Source organism: Polyodon spathula, chromosome 3, assembly GCF_017654505.1.
Source record: "Polyodon spathula isolate WHYD16114869_AA chromosome 3, ASM1765450v1, whole genome shotgun sequence".
NCBI lineage: Eukaryota > Metazoa > Chordata > Actinopteri > Acipenseriformes > Polyodontidae > Polyodon > Polyodon spathula.
Genome location: NC_054536.1, coordinates 77457846 through 77481424, shown reverse-complemented (window position 1 = coordinate 77481424; position 23579 = coordinate 77457846). Strand labels below are relative to the sequence as shown.

The 23579-nt window shown below is 37.5% G+C and overlaps 1 protein-coding gene across 1 annotated transcript in view; it reads left to right on the top strand.

The window, feature by feature from the left end:
• Positions 1–2511: 2511 nt before the first annotated feature.
• Positions 2512–23579, top strand: part of LOC121313430 (peroxidasin homolog) — a 108176-nt gene continuing 87108 nt past the window's right edge. The window contains exon 1 of the mRNA XM_041245955.1: positions 2512–2796. Coding sequence (XP_041101889.1) covers positions 2630–2796 — 167 coding nt within the window. The 5' untranslated portion in view covers positions 2512–2629. The remainder of the gene's footprint in view (positions 2797–23579) is intronic.

Below are 23579 nucleotides of genomic sequence, written 5' to 3'. Positions count from 1 at the left end.
AAAAAAAAAAAAAAAAAAAATCACCCTGTGAAGAGCTCTGTTACAATTCTATTGTGAAGGGCACTATAATAAATAAATAAATATTGATTGATTGATATGAAATGTACTGAATAAGAAAAATAAAAGCAATAGGCAAGTGTATTTTAATAAACTATAATAAGAAAATAACTGAGAAACTAATGTTAACAAACTAACTGCCAAACTATATTAACATAGCACCCCTACACACGTTAAAAAATGCAGTAGCAATATACAAGACACGCACATTATTTAACATAATGGTGAAGCAACTCACCAGAATGCGAAACACCAAATTGCTTGGCGACTTGTGTCTGATTCTGGAGTTTTTCAAGAGCTCAAACAATTTCCAACTTTTTGTAGCACGAGAAACAGCAGCGCATTTCATTGTTTGTTTACATGCCATTTTGTAGTGATGAGGTACACTCGTGGAAGTTAGATCACAAAATGAGTCAATGATATGACGGCGGGTCTGGAAAGATTTAATAAACCAATTAAGATGACAAATCACTTTTGAAAAGACTGAATAAACCATTTAAATTTAAGTTTGATAATAATGAGTTATCAGGTTACAAAACAGTTATTTATCCATTGCAAACAAATTGCTATCTGTGCCAATGAAGTGTTATTTTAAGCAAAGTTCCTGTTGCTTTAGCTGGAGCATTTACAATGGGAAAAAATCTGTTTCACCACAAGGGTGTTTCCTTAGACAAAGTGTTCTCTAAGGAGGTGTTCCTATAGGTGGAGACTACTGTACTTCTGCTCTGCAGATAGTGCTGGAGGAAAGACTTCTAATGAAATCCTACAGTGGTACCCACTGACTGTTCTCTGGCTCCAAAACTAAATGAGGTTCTGTGACCATCTAACCTGTGATCTTAAGAAATTAAACTTAATTCCTTCAAGTAACAACACTTCTCTCTTGCCTTGAATAGTATTCCATCACAGCTAATCCCACCCAACAACATCATTGTAGAGTATTTTAATAAATGTTCCCCTGGAACTGTAAAATAAATCCTCTGGAAATATTTAAAGTCCTGCTCAATGATGTTTCACTATAACCACCAATAGACATACAACCATTTATAATGGAACAGTAGTGTTGGGTACAGATCTAAGGATTAGTTTTGGCCTTCAAAAGTCCTTGTGATGCTGCCCTTGATAAACTTTGAACAATAATAATATGTCAGAAGCTTTATTCCATATGTAGGCTATTTGAATAAATCACTGAAAAGAAACTCAACAATCACTTATATATACTTTCGATTCATAAATGCTCTTAAAAACTCACCCAAATCCTATATTTCAGGCAACGATGGACCTAGAATAACACATACAGCAGATGCAGGTATGTTTTTTTCTCCCCAATAGTTTCAAAGTTTTTCCCTAATACACATGACGCCACAGTCCCTGAGGCTTACTCCTTCATTCTTGACCAGTAACCAACCATGAGCATAGCTCACATCCTTATCCTGTCAAATTGCTCCTGCCCCTCAGAGTGAGGTCAAGCTGTGAGCTATCTAATGACTATCCAATGACTGCACAAACCAACAGTCTATAAAATGTGTTGAGCTAGTCAATGTGTCAACTCCACAAATATCACCATTAAAACTAATATAAATCTAATGTATATGTTGAAACACATTTACACAGTTTGACATATGGTTGGGGAAGCAAAAAAAGGTCAAATGATTTGCCCAGTTATGGACAAGACACCAACTCATACTGACATCTGTTAAATTAAGCTTTTTTTTGGTCCAGAGCAACACGTGGTGTGCTATAGAAATGTAAAACAAATGTTTTTACATGAGACAAATATAATACAGTAGATATTTAAGCAAATATGAAAGTTTTGACAATTAATTATTGCCTGTTCGTTATAAAAATGACAATATCTGACTTCACTCTGATGGGTGCAGTATTTCTTAATAAGATTTATTTATTTATTTTTTATTTATGAGCTGTATAACTAGTTTTTATATTGTCTAGGGACTGAAAGGCGCTATATAAAATGTTAAAATGTTAACTTGCTTGACCCAAAGTCATGCTAGTTTGGGTATAATGGGATTTCTGTTATAGAAGTGAATTTCCCATAGACTTTACAGTAAGCTACCAACACCAACGGATTCTGTCATTCATTCGTCCATTAAATGACTACAGTTGCCAAATAAAATCAAATGCAAAGTAAATGTATTGAAAATTCATATATGTTCAGTGCCAGCATAATTCCCAGATCCATATGAAAGATCTACAGACACCAAGTTAATTATGATATACTGTGAAACTGATTTTCACACGGCTCAGGAGAAACCCAACAAGGCGAATGGAATGCGTAGTGTCAGCGTGTCCTTGGTTCCAGGGTGAGACAGTTCACTTCACGTAAACTTTAAATATCTACAACAGCTTTGCAATTGCAGCATCATTATTGTAATAACGGAGACTCATCCGTGCATTGCGTTTGGGTGTTGTGGTATATAGTGTATTAGTGCAATGTAATGTGATCCTGCTGTCTGATTGGGTGGCATTTCGTTTTTAACTTAAAGCTGTCGAGAGTCTGCACTTACTCTAGTGCAGCTCCAGGCGCTGGCAGAGCAGAGAACAACAATACAACAAAATGGAATCAAAACTACTTTACTTCTTGCGTATTTGTCTGCCTCTCTCTTTATTCTTCACGTATTCCGCTTCTTGTCCCAGTCGATGTCTCTGTTTCAGAACCACCATTCGATGTATGCACTTGATGTTGGACCACATCCCCAAAGTTCCACCACAGACTGCTATCTTGTAAGTGTTTAAAATATGTATGTTTCATTTACTTCACAGAACTTAATTTTTAAGTTTCAATCCATACAGTTACTTATGGATTGCTTATTTTCATCAAAAACTACTGAGCAAAAAGTTCACTTTTCAACTGTTACGCCCTGTATTGCCATTTTTGCTGTTCCGATTTTTTGTGTGTGTTGTAACAGCTTCCAATTGCGTTTCAGAACTATTCTAACTGGTGTTTTAATTAAACTGCGGTGGATGTACTAGTATAACATATATGTTTTTGGTTAGTTTTGGCAATAATTTGCACATTGACACATTGGTATTTGTTCCGTGGAATGAACTGTTTAATTATGATGCTTCCTGTACTGTGCAACAAACCATTTGTATTTTTTTTAGTGATATCATAATGCATGCTAAAAGCTAATTTTTGGAAATACGATGTTTATCTGTGTTATTGTGTTTATCTGTGATCAGTTTAGTTTTTATCTTTGTCAGTGATCTTTGTAAAGTGGTATTTGTCTCGTGGGTCAGTTTTGCCTATCTACTTACCCAGGACTGTTTTTAATTATTGAAGTTGGTTAGCTCATGTAGATGACTGCACTGTGTTAACCAAGGAACTGAAATCATTCTGAGACTGGTAAAAGCACTCCAGTGCCATATTTATAGTATTCCAAAATAAAGGGTTCCTGAGAACAGTGAAATACCCCAGGGCTACAGAAATATATAACCTAAGTTGTTACAGTTGGCCTTTTGGAACTAAGCTTTGCACCCAGGAGAAACAGTGTGGATTGAACTCGTTTCTTCTACATTGCAAGGGAGTGAGAAGTGTTTGCTTGGACAGCTGTTCCATGTTTTCACTCCAGTTAAAGTTTTTGCAATTAGTGCAACCAAGTGATCTGATCCTTTTCTTTTCTCTGTTTGGAGCTTGGTGCTTGCTGCAGTCAAGCCCTTGTAAAGGAGTGTGTGAAATGACAGTATATGTAGCATAATTGTTTTTTTGTTTGTCTACCACCAAAACAATACTTAGCTGAAATATTTGCCTACTTAACTTTTTAACTACTTAGGTTTTGGATTCTAATAGAAACTCTAAATACAAACATATTTCTTAATGTATTAAAGTGTGCTGTAATAATCAGTTGAAGTGTGCATTTTGACCAAGATGTCTTTGTTTCCAATAGTCATGTATGTGCCTGAAAACTATTTACACATAATGTGCCTTTTACCTAACCTGAACGTCTCCAGTGGATGTCTCCAGTGTGTTTTATGGCCGGCCAGACAAGGAGAAAATGCATTGCATTGCTACATATGTAATGAAGTGGTTTGCCAAACCAATGTGTTGTATTTCTCATGCTTACAGTAAAAAAAACCCAGCCCAGACAGTAAAGCACTGGAAATCTGGCTACACTGTTGAGCTTTGGGTATGTGTTTGGGTAAAATGAACATTTTTGTTTTATTCTATAAACTACTGACAACATTTCACCCAAATTCCAAATAAAAATATTGTCATTTAGAGCATTTATTTGCAGAAAATGACAACTGGTCAAAATAACAAAAAAGATGCAGTGTTGTCAGACCTCGAATAATGCAAAGAAAATAAGTTCATATTTATTTTTAAACAACACAATACTAATGTTTTAACTTAGGAAGAGTTCAGAAATCAATATTTGGTGGAATAGCCCTGATTTTCAATCACAGCTTTCATGCGTCTTGGCATGCTCTCCACCAGTCTTTCACATTGATGTTGGATGACTTTATGCCACTCCTGGCGCAAAAATTCAAGCAGCTTGGCTTTGTTTGATCGCTTGTGACCATCCTTCTTCCTCTTGATCACATTCCAGAGGTTTTCAATGGGGTTCAGGTCCTCCATCCACACCTTGATTGACCTGGCTGTGTGGCATGGAGCATTGTCCTGCTGGAAAAACCAATCCTCAGAGTTGGGGAACATTGTCAGAGCAGAAGGAAGCAAGTTTTCTTCCAGGACAACTTTGTACTTGGGGCTCTCCAGGACCAGGGTTGGAGACCTCTGATCTATGTAGTACTGTATTGAGATTTATTTTAATGTATGCTATTTTTAAGCAAAAAACCCCCCCAAAAAACACCAAAACAAACGTTGACTGAGTTTTGACCATGTTGGATTACATGTTTGGAAATGGGTTGTCTCGGTTTGCTACTTGGCAGTTAAGTTTAGTTTAAAATGACAAATGGGACTTTGTACTGTATTCTGGTGGTACTAGTGTGGTATATCGGTATTAACAGATTTTATTGGTTTGGGTCTGCAAATAGTTGTAGTAAATAATAAAAGTCAATGAAAGCAAGTTAGGGAAATGTGGCTTTCATTTCAGGGTGAAGTAATTTTTAAAAGTAGTGAGTAGTTGTTTCTTCATGTGAACTAGATGCAAAGAAATGCACAGACTCCTTTTCTTCAGATTTTATTTTATTGTATTCAATATATATGCAGTTTAATTATGGAACAAAAAGAATGTTCAGAGCAAAACAGTACAGATCACACTTTCATATGCAAATTGCACAGAGCAAAACTTAAGTTCAAAACATATCAGAACAAAATAATATAATACACTACTGTAGGTTTGATCCTCCAGTACTCCTCGATTGACAAGTCTCCAATACTAGTCTGAATGAAAGAGAAAAGTGAGCTGAGCTGAGTGCACCTTGATTACATAGCCACTGACCTCAGCCCCCTCTTTCCTTCTCTTTGTGGGTTCAATCACCCCGGGCACCCTGTGGAGAGTCTTATGTACGTGTTGTAAAGCAAACTGGTTCTGGCTCACACTGCCTAATATGGTGTTATATCGGTGTGGCCCTTTGGTCTTTTGTGCTTAACTTATGTTATCTCTTGAGTGCATTGGTTCCTCCAGCAATGTGCGATAGTGTTTATTCCAGCAGTCAGATGGTTGCCGTCATGCAATTAAATGCAGTCTTGCAACCTCGCTTTTACCAGTTACTATACCGCCTCTGATAATCTCCTTTAGGTACAAACCTGTAAACACATGTATCTTATATTGCATTCAAACTTCCATGTTATCCAAGACAGGGTGACCTGTAACGCGGCTATTAAGGGAGGTTTTTCTTTACATATACATGACTTGACTGTTTCTAACCTGACTTCGCAGAACATAATTATATCCCTGAAGTCTGCATTAAATCTGTTCTTTGTTGCAAGATAATAAGCAGTCCACATAGCTAATAACACACCATCCTTTTCTTTGCTGAGCATATTGGTGATGGAACACTCAATAATGGTTGCATTGCTTGTGCTTCTGCAGCAGCAACATGGATCTTTTGTATGGCTATTTCATCAAGCTATCTTTCAGGAAATCTCAGTAGCCTTTTGAAAAGGCATTGTTTTTGTTTGCTTCAATACGATAACTGCAGTTCATTAGCAAATGTGTGGAATCATACTAGAAGAGCATTCCAGTATGTCTGAAACTTTTCTGTTTCCTTTCTTTTTGTCTTAGGTTGCATTGTTCTTTGTGATTCCATGTCTGCATGTTTTTATTGGGGGCTTTGTCACGCTCTAGTTTCGCTATCTTTTACTGTTAATTGTGAACTGCTTCATAATTTTCCACTACCGCACATGCATTTCTAGTGAGAGAACAATTGGAACGGGGAATTTGTTTCCCTTTGTACACCACTCAGACCCCTTGCTTACTAAATCTTGAAATCCTGAGGAAAATAATCAACACTTTGTTCTCAATTTTATCACCTGAAATTGGGTTTCTGTTGTGGTGACTGCCATAATGAGCATACCTGTGTGTGATGGTATCTGATCGCCAGCTTTACCAAGTTAATACTTAAAGCTGTATAATGGTACAGGTAAAACAAAACAAACACATCATTCTGTATTGGCTTTTGCTTTTATTAAGGACTTTTTTTTTTTTTACTGGCAAACAACCAATTGTGTTTTCACGTAAAGCTCCTGATCATGTATTATCATAATTGAGAAATTAAATTATTCATTTGTAACAGGACCAAAAGTACTTTCTGAATCTGATGATGCTGCAGAGAGCCTCGTCTTTGTATATTAAATGCACATTGAGAAACATTGGTTTATAGCATTTATTTATCATGTTTTAGAATACTGTATTGTGCAAGTGTTTTTATCTGCTCATAATTTATTTTGGGTAGAATGCATGTGCTTAGAAAAGGGGGAAATAACTGTGCTATCTGGTCTCCAGTAAAATACCTATAGGCCTCTCTTTCTCAAATTCAAAGATAATAATACTGTTTCATTACACACATGTTCTGGCCCCAGTGACCTCAGCTAGCTACATTATAAATCAGTTGAGGCCGGGTTGTTTTTTTTGTGTTGTGGAATTCTGCCAGTTAGGAGCCCATTTGAGTTTAGCGTTCTGAGAGAAATGCTTCAGACCAACACAGCATTTCAGCCTGGTTTCCAGAGGTAAAGGATTCCTATAATGGTCAATAAAAAAAACATATTTGTTGTGGAAAATAGGATAGTAGATACATTATAAATGATAAATTATCATAAAACGAATTAGGGATGTAAGACATGACCGACACAGTTTAAAATTACCTTCACTGTGTGTGAGATACTGTATGATAATGAAGATATATATGTATGGCACTCCATATGTATTTCATTAGAAACTCATCATTCTCAGGGTATAGTTAGCATGAGAGATGTTTGTGGTTTTAAAATTCGCCATAATTGATTGTTATTTTTTGGAAAGTAAATCAGGCTGTGGTCCCCTTGAAGATTTTCAACAGATTTTGTTATAGTTAATGAAGACCCTGTTAATAATAATAGTGTTTTCTGTTGGCAGAGCCCAGTAAATTGGGGTTTCAGATGTCTTCGGAAATGTTTTGCTGGTATTCTGTATTATTGATAAAAATACATAGATGTATGTTAGACCAGACTTTTGTCTTTTAAAAAAATAAAAATATCGATCTTTTGGATCAATATTTAAAAAGTAAATTAAAAAAAGTGGAAACCTCCATGTGATAATAATGAATGCCATACCTGGATCTTGATCTGCAGTGCCATACTTCAAAAATACAAAGCAGCGTTTCAGTTAGCTGGTAAATATACCCACCAGAGACGGTTTCAAAAATTTGTTCACTGGCAGAGAATGAAGCCGGCCATCAGTTTGACTGGCAGCAAAATGTCTGTGACAATGGTCTATGAAACATTGACTAGGTTTCCATGCAGCTTAGAAAGTCGTCAGTCTCTCGCCACAGTCATTATTTGTGTGACGTAACATGCACATTCCACACGTTATAGGAAGTACGCGTCTAAAACGTTGTACGATTTGTACGGTGGATCAATCGTTTCACACTAAAAAGAATGTACAATTGACCAAAAAACATGGAAACATTTCCGGCAACCGTACCTTATGCTTACAAGTCTTCAAGTGAAAATCCCATTTATGACCTTGCGAAACTTTCTACTGTGCATAAAAGCCATACCAAGTAATCCTTTATTGTCTGAGAACTGTTGGAAGTAGCCATGGCCAGGTTCTTTGTCCAAATAGGAAAACATAAGCACACAGTGTGAGGCGTTTAGAGACCTCTTCATTCAGTTTTTTTTAATTATTGCCATTTGACTCATAAAATGTGCTTTATAGTTTTGTTGTTCTATAAGCAACATTATAAAAAAAATACTGAAACAACTACAAATAACAAAAATGCAGCCCTTTGCAATACATAAATAAACAAATAAATAATGAAGTCCCTTGCAACACAGATATCTTTGTTCATCCTTTTACACTTTTGTCATCTTTGTATTTGGTGATCGGATAGCCGATTGCTTTAAGCTTCGACTTTTCAATACACTGTACAGTTAGGGCTAATGATTTTCCATTCTGGGGAATAGCAAATTCTGTTTTTCAAAAGTAACCAGTTCAGTTTCTTCTGTTTTGCCCACATTTGATCAATTTATTGATAATTAACCCTTTGCAGGTCCTTTTATTCAGTGCCTGTCAGGCACGTCAGGTCCAATTTGTTTTCACACTTGCTGTTTAAACATGCACTGTTTAAAAGTAATTTTATTCACAGTAAAACAGGTTTAAAAGGCACTGCATATCAACAGGACACTCAGTACTGCATCTCCAGCCCTGCCCCTCTCCTTCTTCACTGTATTTATCACATACCTCTTCATAGTAGTGCATACTGATAAATCATCTCCTGATCACTCGATTTATCACCAATCTCATCAGTGATGCTATCCAAGTCATTATTTTATTACTATAACATCTAAAAAGACTTGGCAAATGTCTGCGATTTTCTTTGAGCGCTGGATGTGGAAGCAGCTGTCTTGTTTGTTTATGTCCGTGTTGTGTCTGCGGTGAAGGGACTGTGCGCGTTGCTCAGATCCACCTCCTTTTTGTTTTCGGCTTCTCTCGGCTTCTATCGGCCTCACTCGGCCATTGAAAGCTTTTCTCAGCTTTTTCCAGAGAAAAAATTACTAGGGACCTGTGCTTGATGTGTTTTTGAAAGGAAAATTTTAAATGTTGGACCTGGGCAGACATAGGACCTCAAAGGGTTGAACATGGCATTTGAACATAAATAAAATGTTGACAGTTAATATAATTATTACCACAATTTTCTTTCTTTTTTTTTTTTTTTTTTATTAAAGCCAAGATTTTCAGTCTGACTCTTTTTGCTGTAATGTATGTATCATAATGTTTATAAACATTGCTGGCATTAAAATAAGCAGGAATACTTAATTATGTTACAGTTAAAAAAACAAATGTCCATTAAGAAATGTCATGGATTAACATTGCAAATGATAGCTTTGTTATAGAAATAAACTAAACAATAATGAAATACATAATTAACTTACTTACATCGGGAAAGCCCTGCCTTGAGCACAGTACCTTGGGTCTTAGTTTTTCAGCATAGAGGAATGCAGTGCTTTGCCATTTTTTGCTTTCTTGTTCTCCACGTGTTTACTACTGGAAATGTGATATTTAATGGTATTCTTGTACATGATCAATCAAATGGCAGGAAAATATGCAGAACAGTATCCCACTATCCTCACTTAGATAATCAGAAAATGTTTTAGCTCTGTCTTTTGTTGAAACATTGCTTTGCCATGCAGTCACTATGTTGATTTTCAGAGAAGAGACATGTGAAGTCACATGATGAATAACTTCAATCTTCAAGTCTCAAGTTAAATGTTTGATTGGATTCAAGTCAGGACTTTGACTGGGTCACTCAAGAGCATAAATTCTCATCTTGTTCAGCCACTCCAGTGTGGCTTTGGCTTTGTGCTTCGGGTCACTGTTCTGCCGAAATGTGAATTTCTTCCCCAGTTTCAGTCTTGGCAGGTTTTCCTCAAGGATTTGCCTGTACTTTGCACCATCTATTCTCCCCTCTATCCTGACAAGGTTCCCAGTCCTTGCTGAAGAGAAGCATCCCCATAACATGATTCTGCCACCACCTTGCTTGGCAGTTGGGATGGTGTTGACTGGGTGATGTGCAGTGATGGGCTTGTGCCAGACATAATGCATGGAATTTAGACCAAAAAGTTAATTTTTTGTCTCGTCTGACCGCAAAACCTTTTTCCATATGCCTGCAGCATCATCTGCATGCTTTAAGATGAGGCTTTTTGAGGAATGGCTTATTTCTTGCCATCCGTCCATACAGGCCAGCTTTGTGTAGGGACCGGCTTATTGTTGATGTGTGAACACTGACTCCCATCTCAGACACAGAACTTTGCAGATCTCTCAAGGTCATTGTTGTTTTCAGAGTGACGTCCCAAACCAGTTTCCTGCTTGCCCGGCTGCTAAGTTTCGGAGTACGACCTGATCTGGGTAGTGTCTGGGTAGTAAGATGCATCTATGTAACACAATTTTTGTTCCTGGGTAGTAAGTGTTATTTCCTAATTGCTTATGCCTCAAAAGTATAGAAAATGGCTATTATTCCCCACAAACTTTGCTTTTGTGACCAGGACAGTGATACTTTGAAATTTACCTATTTCCAATGAGAAAATGGGCGAATTTGTGTCTTTTCGTTCACATAAAGTCAGAAAAAAACAACACATGAATCCAAATTAACATGTATTTATACTAAAGTAATACAAAAATGACTACAAAAGATTTAGAAATTAGTAGTTTTTCGGGATTTCACTTTCACAAATCAGCCCCCAAATGTAGTCTCCCATCAGGTTCTCGTTATACTGTCCTTGGTAGCGGCGTTCAAAGTCCAGTATATCCTGGTGGATGCGCTCGCCTTGCTCCTCCGAGTACGCTCCCATGTTCTCCTTGAATTTATCAAGATGAGCATCAAGGATATAGACTTTGAGGGACATCCTACAGCCCATTGTGCCGTAGTTCTTCACCAGAGTCTCAACCAGCTCCACGTAGTTTTTGGCCTTGTGATTGCCCAGGAAGCCCCGAACCACTGCGACAAAGCTGTTCCAAGCCGCTTTCTCCTTACTAGTGAGCTTCTTGGGGAATTCGAAGAAGACACTGGCTTTGACCTTTACCTTGAAGTCAAAGTCAAAGTCTAGTCTTGAAGGTACTTGAAGGCTGCCGACTCCTTATCTAGAGCTCTGACAAATTGTTTCATAAGGCCTAGTTTGATGTGGAGTGGTGGCATCAGCACCTTCCAGGGGTCCACCAGTGGTTCCCACTTGACGTTGTTCCTCCCCACAGAGAACTCGGTCCTCTATGGCCAGTCCCACCTGTGGTAGTGCGCCTTGGTGTCCCTGCTGTCCCAAAGGCAAAGATAGCAGGGAAACTTGGTAAAACCGGCTTGGAGACCCATCAGGAATGCCACCATTTTGAAGTCTACTATGACCTCCCAGCCATACTCATCATACTTCAAGGCGTCCAGCAAGGTCTTGATGCTGTTGTAATCCTCTTTGAGGTGCACCGAGTGAGCCAGGGGAAGAGACGGGTATTTGTTACCATTATGGAGCAGCACGACTTTGAGGCTCCTGGATGAGCTGTCAATGAAGAGGCGCCACTCATTCTGGTTACAGGCGATTCCGATTGCCTCGAACAGACTGGTCACATTGTGGCAGAAGCAGAGCCCATCTTGACAGGTGAAGAAGCTGGAAAAAGGTTAGTGACGCTTCCTTTGATCTGCGACTTGCACTCTTTCATCCAACAAGTTCCACTGCTTGATCCTAGATGTCAAAAGCTCGGCATTGGACTTGGTGAGACCAAGATCTCTAATCAAGTCTTTGAGGTCTTTTTGGTTGGGGTAGTATGGGTTTCTCTCCTCAGCTCCACCTCTGAAATTGTCATCTGGATCTGCAACGTCTTCCTCGCTCTCTGACTTGGTGCTCTCTTCTAAAGACGGCTGCTCTCCGGAGGAGTGGGTACGGGGAGCTCATGACAGTATGACACTGGGGCGATGGATGAAGGAAGGTCCGAATACATGATAGCAGGTGCATTCTTGCCAGTCTGACATTTGGAAGGGTCCACCATACAGAAGTAGCAGTTGTTTGAGTGGTCAGTGGGTTCCCGCCAAATTCTTGGGATAGCGAACTTCATGGCTCTCTTTTCCCCTCTGTACCATCCTACAAAAATACATTTATTTCACCCATGACTAATGTGTAAGAGATTCTCGCAACATTTTTCATATATGATATATTTTTTCAATAACATTGAAAATTGTAAAACATTTTAAAATTAAAAACTTTTACAATTTTAAAAATTTTAACAAATTTTATAACATAAAATTCCGACAACAATTGTCCATCTTACCTTCCAGAGTTTTTTTGCAGTGCTCGCAGGTGAAATGAGGTGCCCAGGGTTTGTCTTGATCCCCGACAGGCATGCCGAAATATTTGGAAGAACTGGGGGAGGCAAGGTTCAGAGAACAGAAAGGGGAAAAAACAAGAGGGCTGTGGACGGCTTTTATACAGGCGGGCAAGGGCATCCGCACCTGCCGTGTTTAGAAGGCCTCACACATCTTAGCAGATGCTTCCATGGAGTACTTTTTCGCTCTTGTCTTGATAAATTGGCCGCAGACATAGCAAAATACGTCTGCCGGATGCTTGCAGCCTCTTGATGCCATGTCAGAAAAATGCAGATATGTATCCACTTAGGCAGCTGGAACTAAACTGAACTGGTGGGCTTAAGGCCCCTGTATTTATACTACTGTTTATATTACTAGAAAGTTCTAGAAGTTACTCCAAGTTTACTCAGCACTGAATCTATCTGGAATGTTCTGGAAAATAGGTATATTTCAAAATATCACTGTCCTGGTCACAAAAGCAAAGTTTGTGGGGAATAATAGCCTTTTTCTATACTTTTGAGGCATAAGCAATTAGGAAATAACACTTACTACCCAGGAACTAAAAAAAAAAAAATTGTTACACGGTGTAATCAGTGCCTTTGAAATGTTCTGATACACTTATCCTGCCCTGTGCCGCTCTACCACTTTATCTCTGACTTGTTTTGAAAGCTCCTTGGTGTTCATGGTTGCTTTATTGGATCACTATGTGAGTTGCAGCTTGAAAGTCTTTGTATACCTGAGGGAAATTACCTACAAGTTAAACCACTTTGAGTACACACAAGCTGAAACTATTTCACTAATTTTGTGAGCTTTCAAACAAATCATTTGCACCTGAGCTGATTTAGAGCTGCAATAGCAAAGGGGTTGAATACTTATACAACTGAGGTTAATCTGTTTTACTCTGTAAATTTTACTTATTTATACTCTATATGCATTTTTTAACTTTGTCTATGTGGAGTAGTTTGTGTATACTCTGCATGTATTGTCTAATTTGAAAGCATTGTGAAAACTTTGCAGGGGAGTGAATACTACTGCAAACCACTGTATATCATGTGACAGACTGGGTTGTTTTGTCACTGTTCCTTCGACTCTTGAACACAGTCTGGCATAACCAAGTACTCTGGACAACAGTATATTGGTTTAAACAGGGCGGTGCCTGTATTTTTGTTTATTTTCTCATTGTTGGAGTTCTCGTTATACAGAATCACGCAAAGCAAATACCATTAATATAAACAAACAAAAAAAAAAACTAACAAAAAAACCTAGCTCCTTTAGTGCAGAGTACTAACTAAACTTTTTAGTTATCTTTTTAACGGTGCCTTTCTACAAGTCAGACAGCTGAGCTGTTTACTGACAAAACACAACTTAAACCAGGCAATTCTAATCACAGAATCTGGTGAAATATTGCTTCCCCCTAGCAGAACACCAACCTTCAACCTATTTCTAGCATGCACAGGTCTCTCCGTGGGTCATAGCCCTTACACAGCACGCGTTTGTAAAAAAAAAAAAAAGCTCTTTTATGTCTTCTTTATTGGAGACAGGTGAAAACCATTATCTCAAGATGGTCGAATTCAACTCTGGGAATTGTAGTCTCACTGAAGCCCATCTATTATTCTATATAATTCAGAAAAAAAGTATTTCTTAAGGCCCCAGTTGTCGCATTCAAAAGAGAAGTTAATTTAGGTGATGTTTTAGTTCACGGTAAACATAAAAGAATAATTTACAGAATAGGTTCTACAAATACTTGCAGTACATGTAAATTGTGTAAATACATGGACAAAAGTAAAAATATAAGTAAACATCAGAACAACGCATATCCACTAAAATCTAATATCTACTGTAAAAATAGCAATGTTGTTTATGGAATAGCCTGTAAAATGTGATGAAATAAAATATGTTAGAGAGACTGGAATAGCTTCATATAAAATAATTCAGAACCACCTTTCATTAATTAGAAATAAAAAAAAAATGAATGAACCAATAGTACAGCACTTCACCAGTCAAGGATATGACATAAATGATGCAAGGTTTGTAGTACTAGAACAGCTAAAATTAGACAATGCCGCATATAGAAGAATAAAAGAAAGTCAATGGATAAATAGACTGAACATGATTATGCCAGTGGGACTCAACAGAAAATAATGAACTAATTAACTCCAATTAATATATACCATTTAAATAAATAAATAAATAAATAAATAAACAAAATGAATTTAAAAGCTGTGCTGGGGAAGTCAAATCAAGACTGATCCTCAGAGCCAGCATTGCATGATAATATAAATAAAAGTTTATACAAAATAATGTTAATTAGAAGTAATACCGATTTAGTAATACTGATATAAGTAAAACTGATGTCACAATATATAGAACACCATTACATCGTGTAAGAATAATTAATGGATTTGAATATAAACATTAACAAGTAGTTGTCATGCTGTCAAAAACCTATAAATACCTCCAGTGTTTTGATTCAAACACATGCTCCCTTGAGAAAGATATGTACAACATATTGAAACGTTGGCCAGCTGGCTCTTTATATATATATTGAAATTGCATCTGCAGTGACACACCGGCTCTGCAGTGACTCGTTAAGTCATAATGATTTGTACTGCTTTAAGGAAGAACTTTGGGAGTATGTGGCAGGTGCGTTTTATAGAGTTCTGATAGCATTGTTACTGAAACTGTTTTTTATGGCATTAACCTGTTATGAATGTGATACTGTTTTGGGTGTCTGTGATAGATGCCTACATCTTGCAGTACAATTGCCTTTCAAATTCCAAGACATAAATGTTTACACTGACATGTTATTTCCACTAGTGTGGTTCTAAGCACAGTGTATTCAAAATCCATAACTTTGTCCAAAACACTGAATCTAACAAACAAATTTGTTGGAAGCACTACTAGATGGAAATCTCACTACAGATGAAGACTTGTTTTCCTTGTTGTAGTCTTTGAAGTCAGACCAGAAATAAAATTCCCACTGATTTATTCACCCTAACCCTAACCCTAATGGTTCTGCTTTATTTAAGAATGCATTCACAGTGGAAATGCATGCATAATATTAAGACAGATTACATACACAATGGAAATGTGTCATGCACCATAAACTGGAAAGCTGCCTGTGAGAACATTGTAGGGGAGACATGGATATGCCATGACAGTGCAGACGACGCAAGCTCTTAGTTTCCACTTTCTTTTCAGTGCTTTTTGGATATACTTTCTTGACATTATCAGAAAATTAAGATGACACATTTTAGGTTTTAATTACTTTATGTAGTGCTCAAAACTTTGGGCAATGGTCAAAATATCTGGGGATATGTCTGCCAGTGATTATCCTGTATAGCCATACGGGTGTTCCATATTTTGTGCAGTATTCTTTGGAAAAAAGTATGACAAATAATAAGCGAATAGAAATTCTCAAACATGACATTTGTAATTAGTTTCTCATATGCTGTAAGGTTCAGGGTAATACTTTCGAAAGGATAAATCATAATTTTAGCGTGCTGATTTAAGTTTCAGCGTAATTAATACAATATATTTGTTTTGTTACATTGTTTGTATTGCCCTCCCACAGAGTGACTGGTATACACGTGAGGGATGCAGTTAACTGAACTATTTCATAATTGTATGGATGTAATTAGTTCACCTCAAGCATAAGATATGTACACGATATGAGAATGAGCAGCACTGTAAACTAGAAAATGATATTAAACATACAGTACTTTACAAAAATAGGACTACTGTGCAATATGCACACACATTACACAGTGTATCTGTATCTATTACATATCAATGATGTTTCTGATGCCACATATGCATAATTAATAATTCAAACTTTATAATGAAGCAACAAAAAGGTGAAGATACTTGGAATAATACACATTTTCAGCAAAAATACAAATACTGTTCAAACTTGGCAGTTCATCTTTTAAAACAGACATGTTCAGTGCTAGTCACTGTATTTGAAAACCAAACAGGGTTTAACACAAAAGCAATGGACCCTGAGGACCCTGATTTGCCGTCTAGTACAGTGGTTTACAACTCTGGTCTGAAAGGACCATTCCACATTGTGTTTTACAGGCTCTCAATTTAATATTGGACAGAATTAATACCTGAGCAGGGGTGTACTTGGTTCAGTGAAGTAATTAAAGGTGGAATATCTGGGCTAGAATAGTCCTCGCTGTGCACCACTGGTAGTAATCTCTTAGTGAGCTAATTCCTAGCTAGTAACATTTTCATTATTTAAAACTTTAAAACATTAAATTAATTTAACATGGAGTGGACAACTGAGTAAAAGAGGCAATTGGTTTGAACTTCAGAGTTTGGAAGAAAAATAACTTGCTCACGTCCTGAAGAACACTCAGTTCAGAGAACCAGACAGGCATAAGACTGGACAAGAAACATGCTTTACAGGAACAGCCAGAACTCCAGACGTCTTTCGCCAATATGTCAATGTTTTCCTTTTGTGCTGCAGACTTGGATGTTCCTAAGCAAAATTCAGTTAACACAGGCCTGTAATGTCCATATGGAAAAAATCAACCCAGAAAACAGTTCTACATGTATATACTGAAACATGTTCTTTTCAAAAAAGGCATGTGTTTATAACATCTAGAAAATAATACCACCATGACATATCAAGCAAGCCAAATATATTTTCTCTATTCCCTTGTAAAAATGAAGGAAAGTGTTTCCAGACAGTTATTGATTGGGCCCTTCAAAGAAACTTGACTTGGAGACGTTGCTTAAATATTCCTCCCTAAAAATAAAAAATTAAAAAATTAAAAAAAAACTATGAAAAAGGTAATGCAGTTTAATTTAATATGAAGGTCAAAAGAACTTAATGAGCTAAAAGCATGTCTAATTACAAAGCATCAACAGAGCCAATTGTATTCTAATGATGTGTGCCAGCGTTACTGTAAATGCTAATTTTTTTCACATTTTTTGATATTGGCTCTATACTCAGTAGGTACACATCTCTATTATTCAATTGTTGGTATTGTACAAACCAAACAACTAGTTTGTGGCTTTATTTTATAAATCAACCAGTCCCGTAACACTGTACGCTAAATGTGTTGGCATCCTAATATTTGGTACACAGCTTCTGAATAAATTTTATTGGCAATTGTCCTGTGTCACTGCTACATTAGGGCTTCTGTTTTTCGTTTTTATTAGTTGTATTTTTCTGTGCTTATTTTTTAGCTATTTTTACGTAAATCGTTTTTTTCGGGGCTTTCAGTTTTGGTATACTGTGTAAACTTAGTGTTTTCAGTTATTTTCCAAAATGCTTGAGCGTTTCTTTTTCTGTCAAAATATGTATAGTAGTAACTCAACAGTACTTGCACATTTAAGTTGTACCTTCTTTTCTTTGCTGTCTTCCACAACGAAATACATATGGTCACGGCCACATTCTTCTTCTCCTGTGCAGTTTGTTTCTGTCTGTTTAGTGTTTTATTTATTTATTTATTTATTTATTATTAACACTAGAAAGACCGGAGATATACTCATACCTAGAAGCCCCGCAGCAGTCTTTGTGACGGTTTTATTCAAAACACTGTAAATAGTATAACGAATGGAGAAACAGTCAGATGTAATTATTTTTTTTTATTTTTTTTTATTGAGTATGTTACATAAACATCTGAAAAACCAAGCGCATATATAATATATATATATATATATATATATATATATATATATATATATATATATATATATATATATATATATATATATATATATATATATATATATATATATATATATATATATATATATATATATATATATATATATATATATATATATATATATGGACATTTATTTTACAAATCAAAACAAGAAAATGTAAATAAATAAACATCTGAACAGACATTGGTTTACAACATACATATTTATAAAACTGAAACGATAGCAATATATTTTTAACAGCAATTGGTTTAGTATCAGTTGCGCAAAAGCAACTTAACAATGTAGCTAAATAAACTAGTAAAAATTAAAAGTCTAATTTATTTATTTATTTATTTATTAGACAAAATGGTATTCCTTAACCTTGAGTCTAAAGCTGTTCACAGTCAATACAGATAATGCGCTTTTCCATGCCGCCTTTCTGCACAGGGCATAGTTGCCCGAAGTTTTATTTTTATTGCACTTGCCAACCTGGCATTGGTGTCTCTTGCGGCTCTCAGTGGGTTGCCAGTTTCAGCTGCGGGTGCACGCTTTGCAGTCTCCCTCTGTTCCATGATTTCCATTACATGAGAGTAGATGTTGAACTTCATGCTGATTTGAACTCGGCTCTCGCCAAGATAAGCACCAACTAAGACGTAGCTTTGCAGTAAACTAATGTGATCCATCTACATCTCCCTCCATTTGCGCTGTTTTCCATCTGATGATGTAGATATCCTTCTGTCTGGTGTTGATTGCTGAAGTGTAATGCTGGCTCCAGGGATCGGCTCATTTTGCCTCCCCAGCGCATCAGCGCACACAACGGCTGTGATGCTGGCTCTGGGGATCAACCCAGTGCGGTCTTCCCAGCGCATCAGCATGACAACAGTCTGGATTGAGCTAAGTAGGGTACATTTCTGGGGTCTTCAAGTGGGCACCTTCCATCCTCTGTGTTTCGTTGACTAGCCCACGACACCTCAAGAGGGCTCAACAGTGATTCTGGCGTCCCAGCATCACCCCCCTCCATCCGCCACTCAGCTCAGCCCAGCTTACTTACCTGTACATCAGCGTTGCTTTCTTTCTATTGTGCTTGAGATCCCTATCCAGAATCTTTCCGTCTCAACCACAGCCAGTTGCTGCTCCTTTCTGCTGCTTCTGATAAGTTCTTCACTGTGCGATGCAACTCTTGGCCACTGAACCCGATGTCTCTGAGAAACCGGGTTGTAGAGTATGCCATAAATCCTCGACAACCCACCTCCACTGGGTAAACTTGTACCATCTCCCTAGACTTTTCACTGGCTTCTCAGACACTGTTGGTATTGCCTCACCATTAATGTAGAACTTTTTATCTACTAAGAACATAAGAACATAAGAACATAAGAAAGTTTACAAACGAGAGGAGGCCATTCGGCCCATCTTGCTTGTTTGGTTGTTGGTAGCTTATTGATCCCAAAATCTCATCAAGCAGCTTCTTGAAGGATCCCAGGGTGTCAGCTTCAACAACATTACTGGGGAGTTGATTCCAGACCCTCACAATTCTCTGTGTAAAAGTGCCTCCTATTTTCTGTTCTGAATGCCCCTTTGTCTAATCTCCATTTGTGACCCCTGGTCCTTGTTTCTTTTTTCAGGCTGTAAAAGTCCCTTGGGTCGATACTGTCAATACCTTTTAGAATTTTGAATGCTTGAATTAGGTCGCCACGTAGTCTTCTTTGTTCAAGACTGAACAGATTCAATTCGTTTAGCCTGTCTGCATAGGACATGCCTTTTAAGCCCGGAATAATTCTGGTCGCTCTTCTTTGCACTCTTTCTAGAGCAGCAATATCTTTTTTATAGCGAGGTGACCAGAACTACACACAATATTCAAGATGAGGTCTTACTAGTGCATTGTACAGTTTTAACATTACTTCCCTTGATTTAAATTCAACACTTTTCACAATGTATCCGAGCATCTTGTTAGCCTTTTTTATAGCTTCCCCACATTGTCTAGATGAAGACATTTCTGAGTCAACAAAAACTCCTAGGTCTTTTTCATAGATTCCTTCTCCAATTTCAGTATCTCCCATATGATATTTATAATGTACATTTTTATTTCCTGCGTGCAGTACCTTACACTTTTCTCTATTAAATGTCATTTGCCATGTGTCTGCCCAGTTCTGAATCTTGTCTAGATCATTTTGAATGACCTTTGCTGCTGCAACAGTGTTTGCCACTCCTCCTACTTTTGTGTCGTCTGCAAATTTAACAAGTTTGCTTACTATACCAGAATCTAAATCATTAATGTAGATTAGGAATAGCAGAGGACCTAATACTGATCCCTGTGGTACACCACTGGTTACCACACTCCATTCTGAGGTTTTTCCTCTAATCAGTACTTTCTGTTTTCTACATGTTAACCACTCCCTAATCCATGTACATGCGTTTCCTTGAATCCCAACTGTGTTCATTTTGAGAATTAATCTTTTGTGCGGGACTTTGTCAAAAGCTTTCTGGAAATCTAAATAAACCATGTCATATGCTTTGCAATTATCCATTATCGATGTTGCATCCTCAAAAAAATCAAGCAAGTTAGTTAGACATGATCTCCCTTTCCTAAAACCATGTTGACTGTCTCCCAGGACCCTGTTACCATATAGGTAATTTTCCATTTTGGTTCTTATTATAGTTTCCATAAGTTTGCATATAATAGAAGTCAGGCTTACTGGTCTGTAGTTACCTGGTTCAGTTTTGTTTCCCTTTTTGTGGTTCGGTATTATGTTTGCAATTTTCCAGTCTGTCGGTCCCACCCCTGTGTCAAGAGACTGCTGCATGATCTTGGTTAGCGGTCTGTAAATTACTTCTTTCATTTCTTTGAGTACTACTGGGAGGATCTCATCCGGCCCAGGGGATTTGTTTATTTTAAGAGCTCCTAGTCCCTTTAACACTTCTGCCTCAGTTATGCTAAAGTTATTTAAAACTGGATAGGAACTGGATGACATGTGGGGCATGTTGTCAGTATCTTCCTTTGTAAAAACTTGTGAAAAGTAATCATTTAATATATTTGCTATTATTTTTTCTTCATCTACGATTTTGCCATTTGTATCTCTTAAACATTTAATCTCCTCTCTGAATGTTCGCTTGCTGTTGTAATATTGGAAAAACATTTTGGAATTGGTTTTAGCTCCCTTAGCAATGTTCATTTCTATTTCTCTCTTGGCCTTTCTAACTTCCTTTTTGACTTGCGTTTGCAGTTCTGTGTACTCTTTCTGCGTACTTTCTTTTTGGTCCTTTTTTATTGCTCTGCAAAGTGCCTTTTTTCGCTGAATATTTTTTTTAATTGATCTATTAAACCATTTTGGCAATTTAGTTTTACATTTAGATTTGTCTACTTTAGGGACGTAATTGTTTTGCTCCTCTAGTACTACATTTTTGAAGAACAACCATCTTTCTTCTGTGGGTGTATTCTCTATTTTACTCCAATCTACTTCTGTTAGTCTCTGTTTCATACTACTACTACTTTACCTTTAATTATAGAGATGCTCCTTGATTTAGTAGGCTTGAATTGCATTCGTGCCCAGTCAATGTTATTGGTTAATTTGCCCAATAACCGATTAGTGCAGGCTGCTGTTGTAGTCATTGTTGTCATGTCATCCATGTATGCTCGAATTGGTGGTAGTCGCATTCCAGAAGCCAAACTTCCATTGCCATGGTCAAAATTCTGAAGTTGAAAAACTAAATTGCAAATCTCCAAAGTAGGCTTTCGCTACATATGTGGTGTGTTTTTGCTGTTAGAGGTACATGGTGTGTTTTTGGTGTTAGTGTTGGCGTTAGAGGTATGTGATGTGTTTTTAGTGTTAGAGGTACGTGGTGTGTTTTTGGTGTTAGAGGTATGTGTTGTGTTTTTGGTGTTGGTGTTAGAGGTATGTGGTGTGTTTTTGGTGTTAGAGGTACGTGGTGTGTTTTTGGTGTTAGTGTTGGTCTTGGAGGTATGTGGTGTGTTTTTGGTGTTAGTGCTGGCGTTAGAGGTACGTGGTGTATCTTTGGTGTTAGTGTTGGTGTTAGAGGTAGGTGGTGTGTTTTTGGTGTTAGTGTTGGTCTTGGAGGTATGTGGTGTGTTTTTGGTGTTAGTGCTGGCGTTAGAGGTACGTGGTGTATCTTTGGTGTTAGTGTTGGTGTTAGAGGTAGGTGGTGTGTTTTTGGTGTTAGTGTTGGTCTTAGAGGTATGTGGTGTGTTTTTGGTGTTAGTGTTGGCGTTAGAGGTACGTGGTGTATTTTTGGTGTTAGAGGTACGTGGTATGTTTTTGGTGTTAGAGGTACATGGTGTGTTTTTGTTGTTAGAGGTACGTGGTGTGTTTTTGGTGTTAGAGGTACATGGTGTGTTTTTGGTGTTAAAAGTACGTGGTGTGTTTTTGGTGTTAGTGTTGGTGTTAGAGGTACATGGTATGTTTTTGGTGTTAGAGGTGCGTGGTGTGTTTTTGGTGTTAGTGTTGGTGTTAGAGGTACGTGGTGTGTTTTTGTTGTTAGAGGTACGTGGTGTGTTTTTGGTGTTAGAGGTACATGGTGTGTTTTTGGTGTTAAAAGTACGTGGTGTGTTTTTGGTGTTAGTGTTGGTGTTAGAGGTACATGGTATGTTTTTGGTGTTAGAGGTGCATGGTGTGTTTTTGGTGTTAGTGTTGGTGTTAGAGGTACTTGGTGTGTTTTTGGTGTTAGTGGTACATGGTGTGTTTTTGGTGTCAGAGGAAACGTGGTGTGTTTTTGGTGTTAGAGGTACATGGTGTGTATTTGGTGTTGGTGTTAGAGGTATGTGGTGTGGTTTTGGTGTTAGAGGTACGTGGTGTATTTTTGGTGTTAGTGTTGGTGTTAGAGGTACGTGGTGTGTTTTTGGTGTTAGTGTTGGTGTTAGAGGTATGTGGTGTGTTTTTGGTGTTAGAGGTACGTGGTGTATTTTTGGTGTTAGTGTTGGTGTTAGAGGTACATGGTGTGTTTTTGGTGTTAGTGTTGGTGTTAGAGGTATGTGGTGTCTTTGGTGTTAGAGGTACATGGTGTGTTTTTGGTGTTAGAGGTACATGGTGTGTTTTTGTTGTTAGAGGTACGTGGTGTGTTTTTGGTGTTAGAGGTACATGGTGTGTTTTTTCTGTTAGAGGTATGAGGTGTGTTTTTGATGTTAGTGTTGGTGTTAGAGGTATGTGGTGTGTTTTTGGTGTTAGAGGTACATGGTATGTTTTTTCTGTTAGAGGTATGAGGTGTGTTTTTGATGTTAGTGTTGGCCTTAGAGGTACGTGGTATGTTTTTGGTGTTAGAGGTACGTGGTGTGTTTTTGTTGTTAGAGGTACGTGGTGTGTTTTTGGTGTTAGAGGTACATGGGGTGTTTTTGGTGTTAGAGGTACGTGGTGTGTTTTTGGTGTTAGAGGTATGTGGTGTGTTTTTGGTGT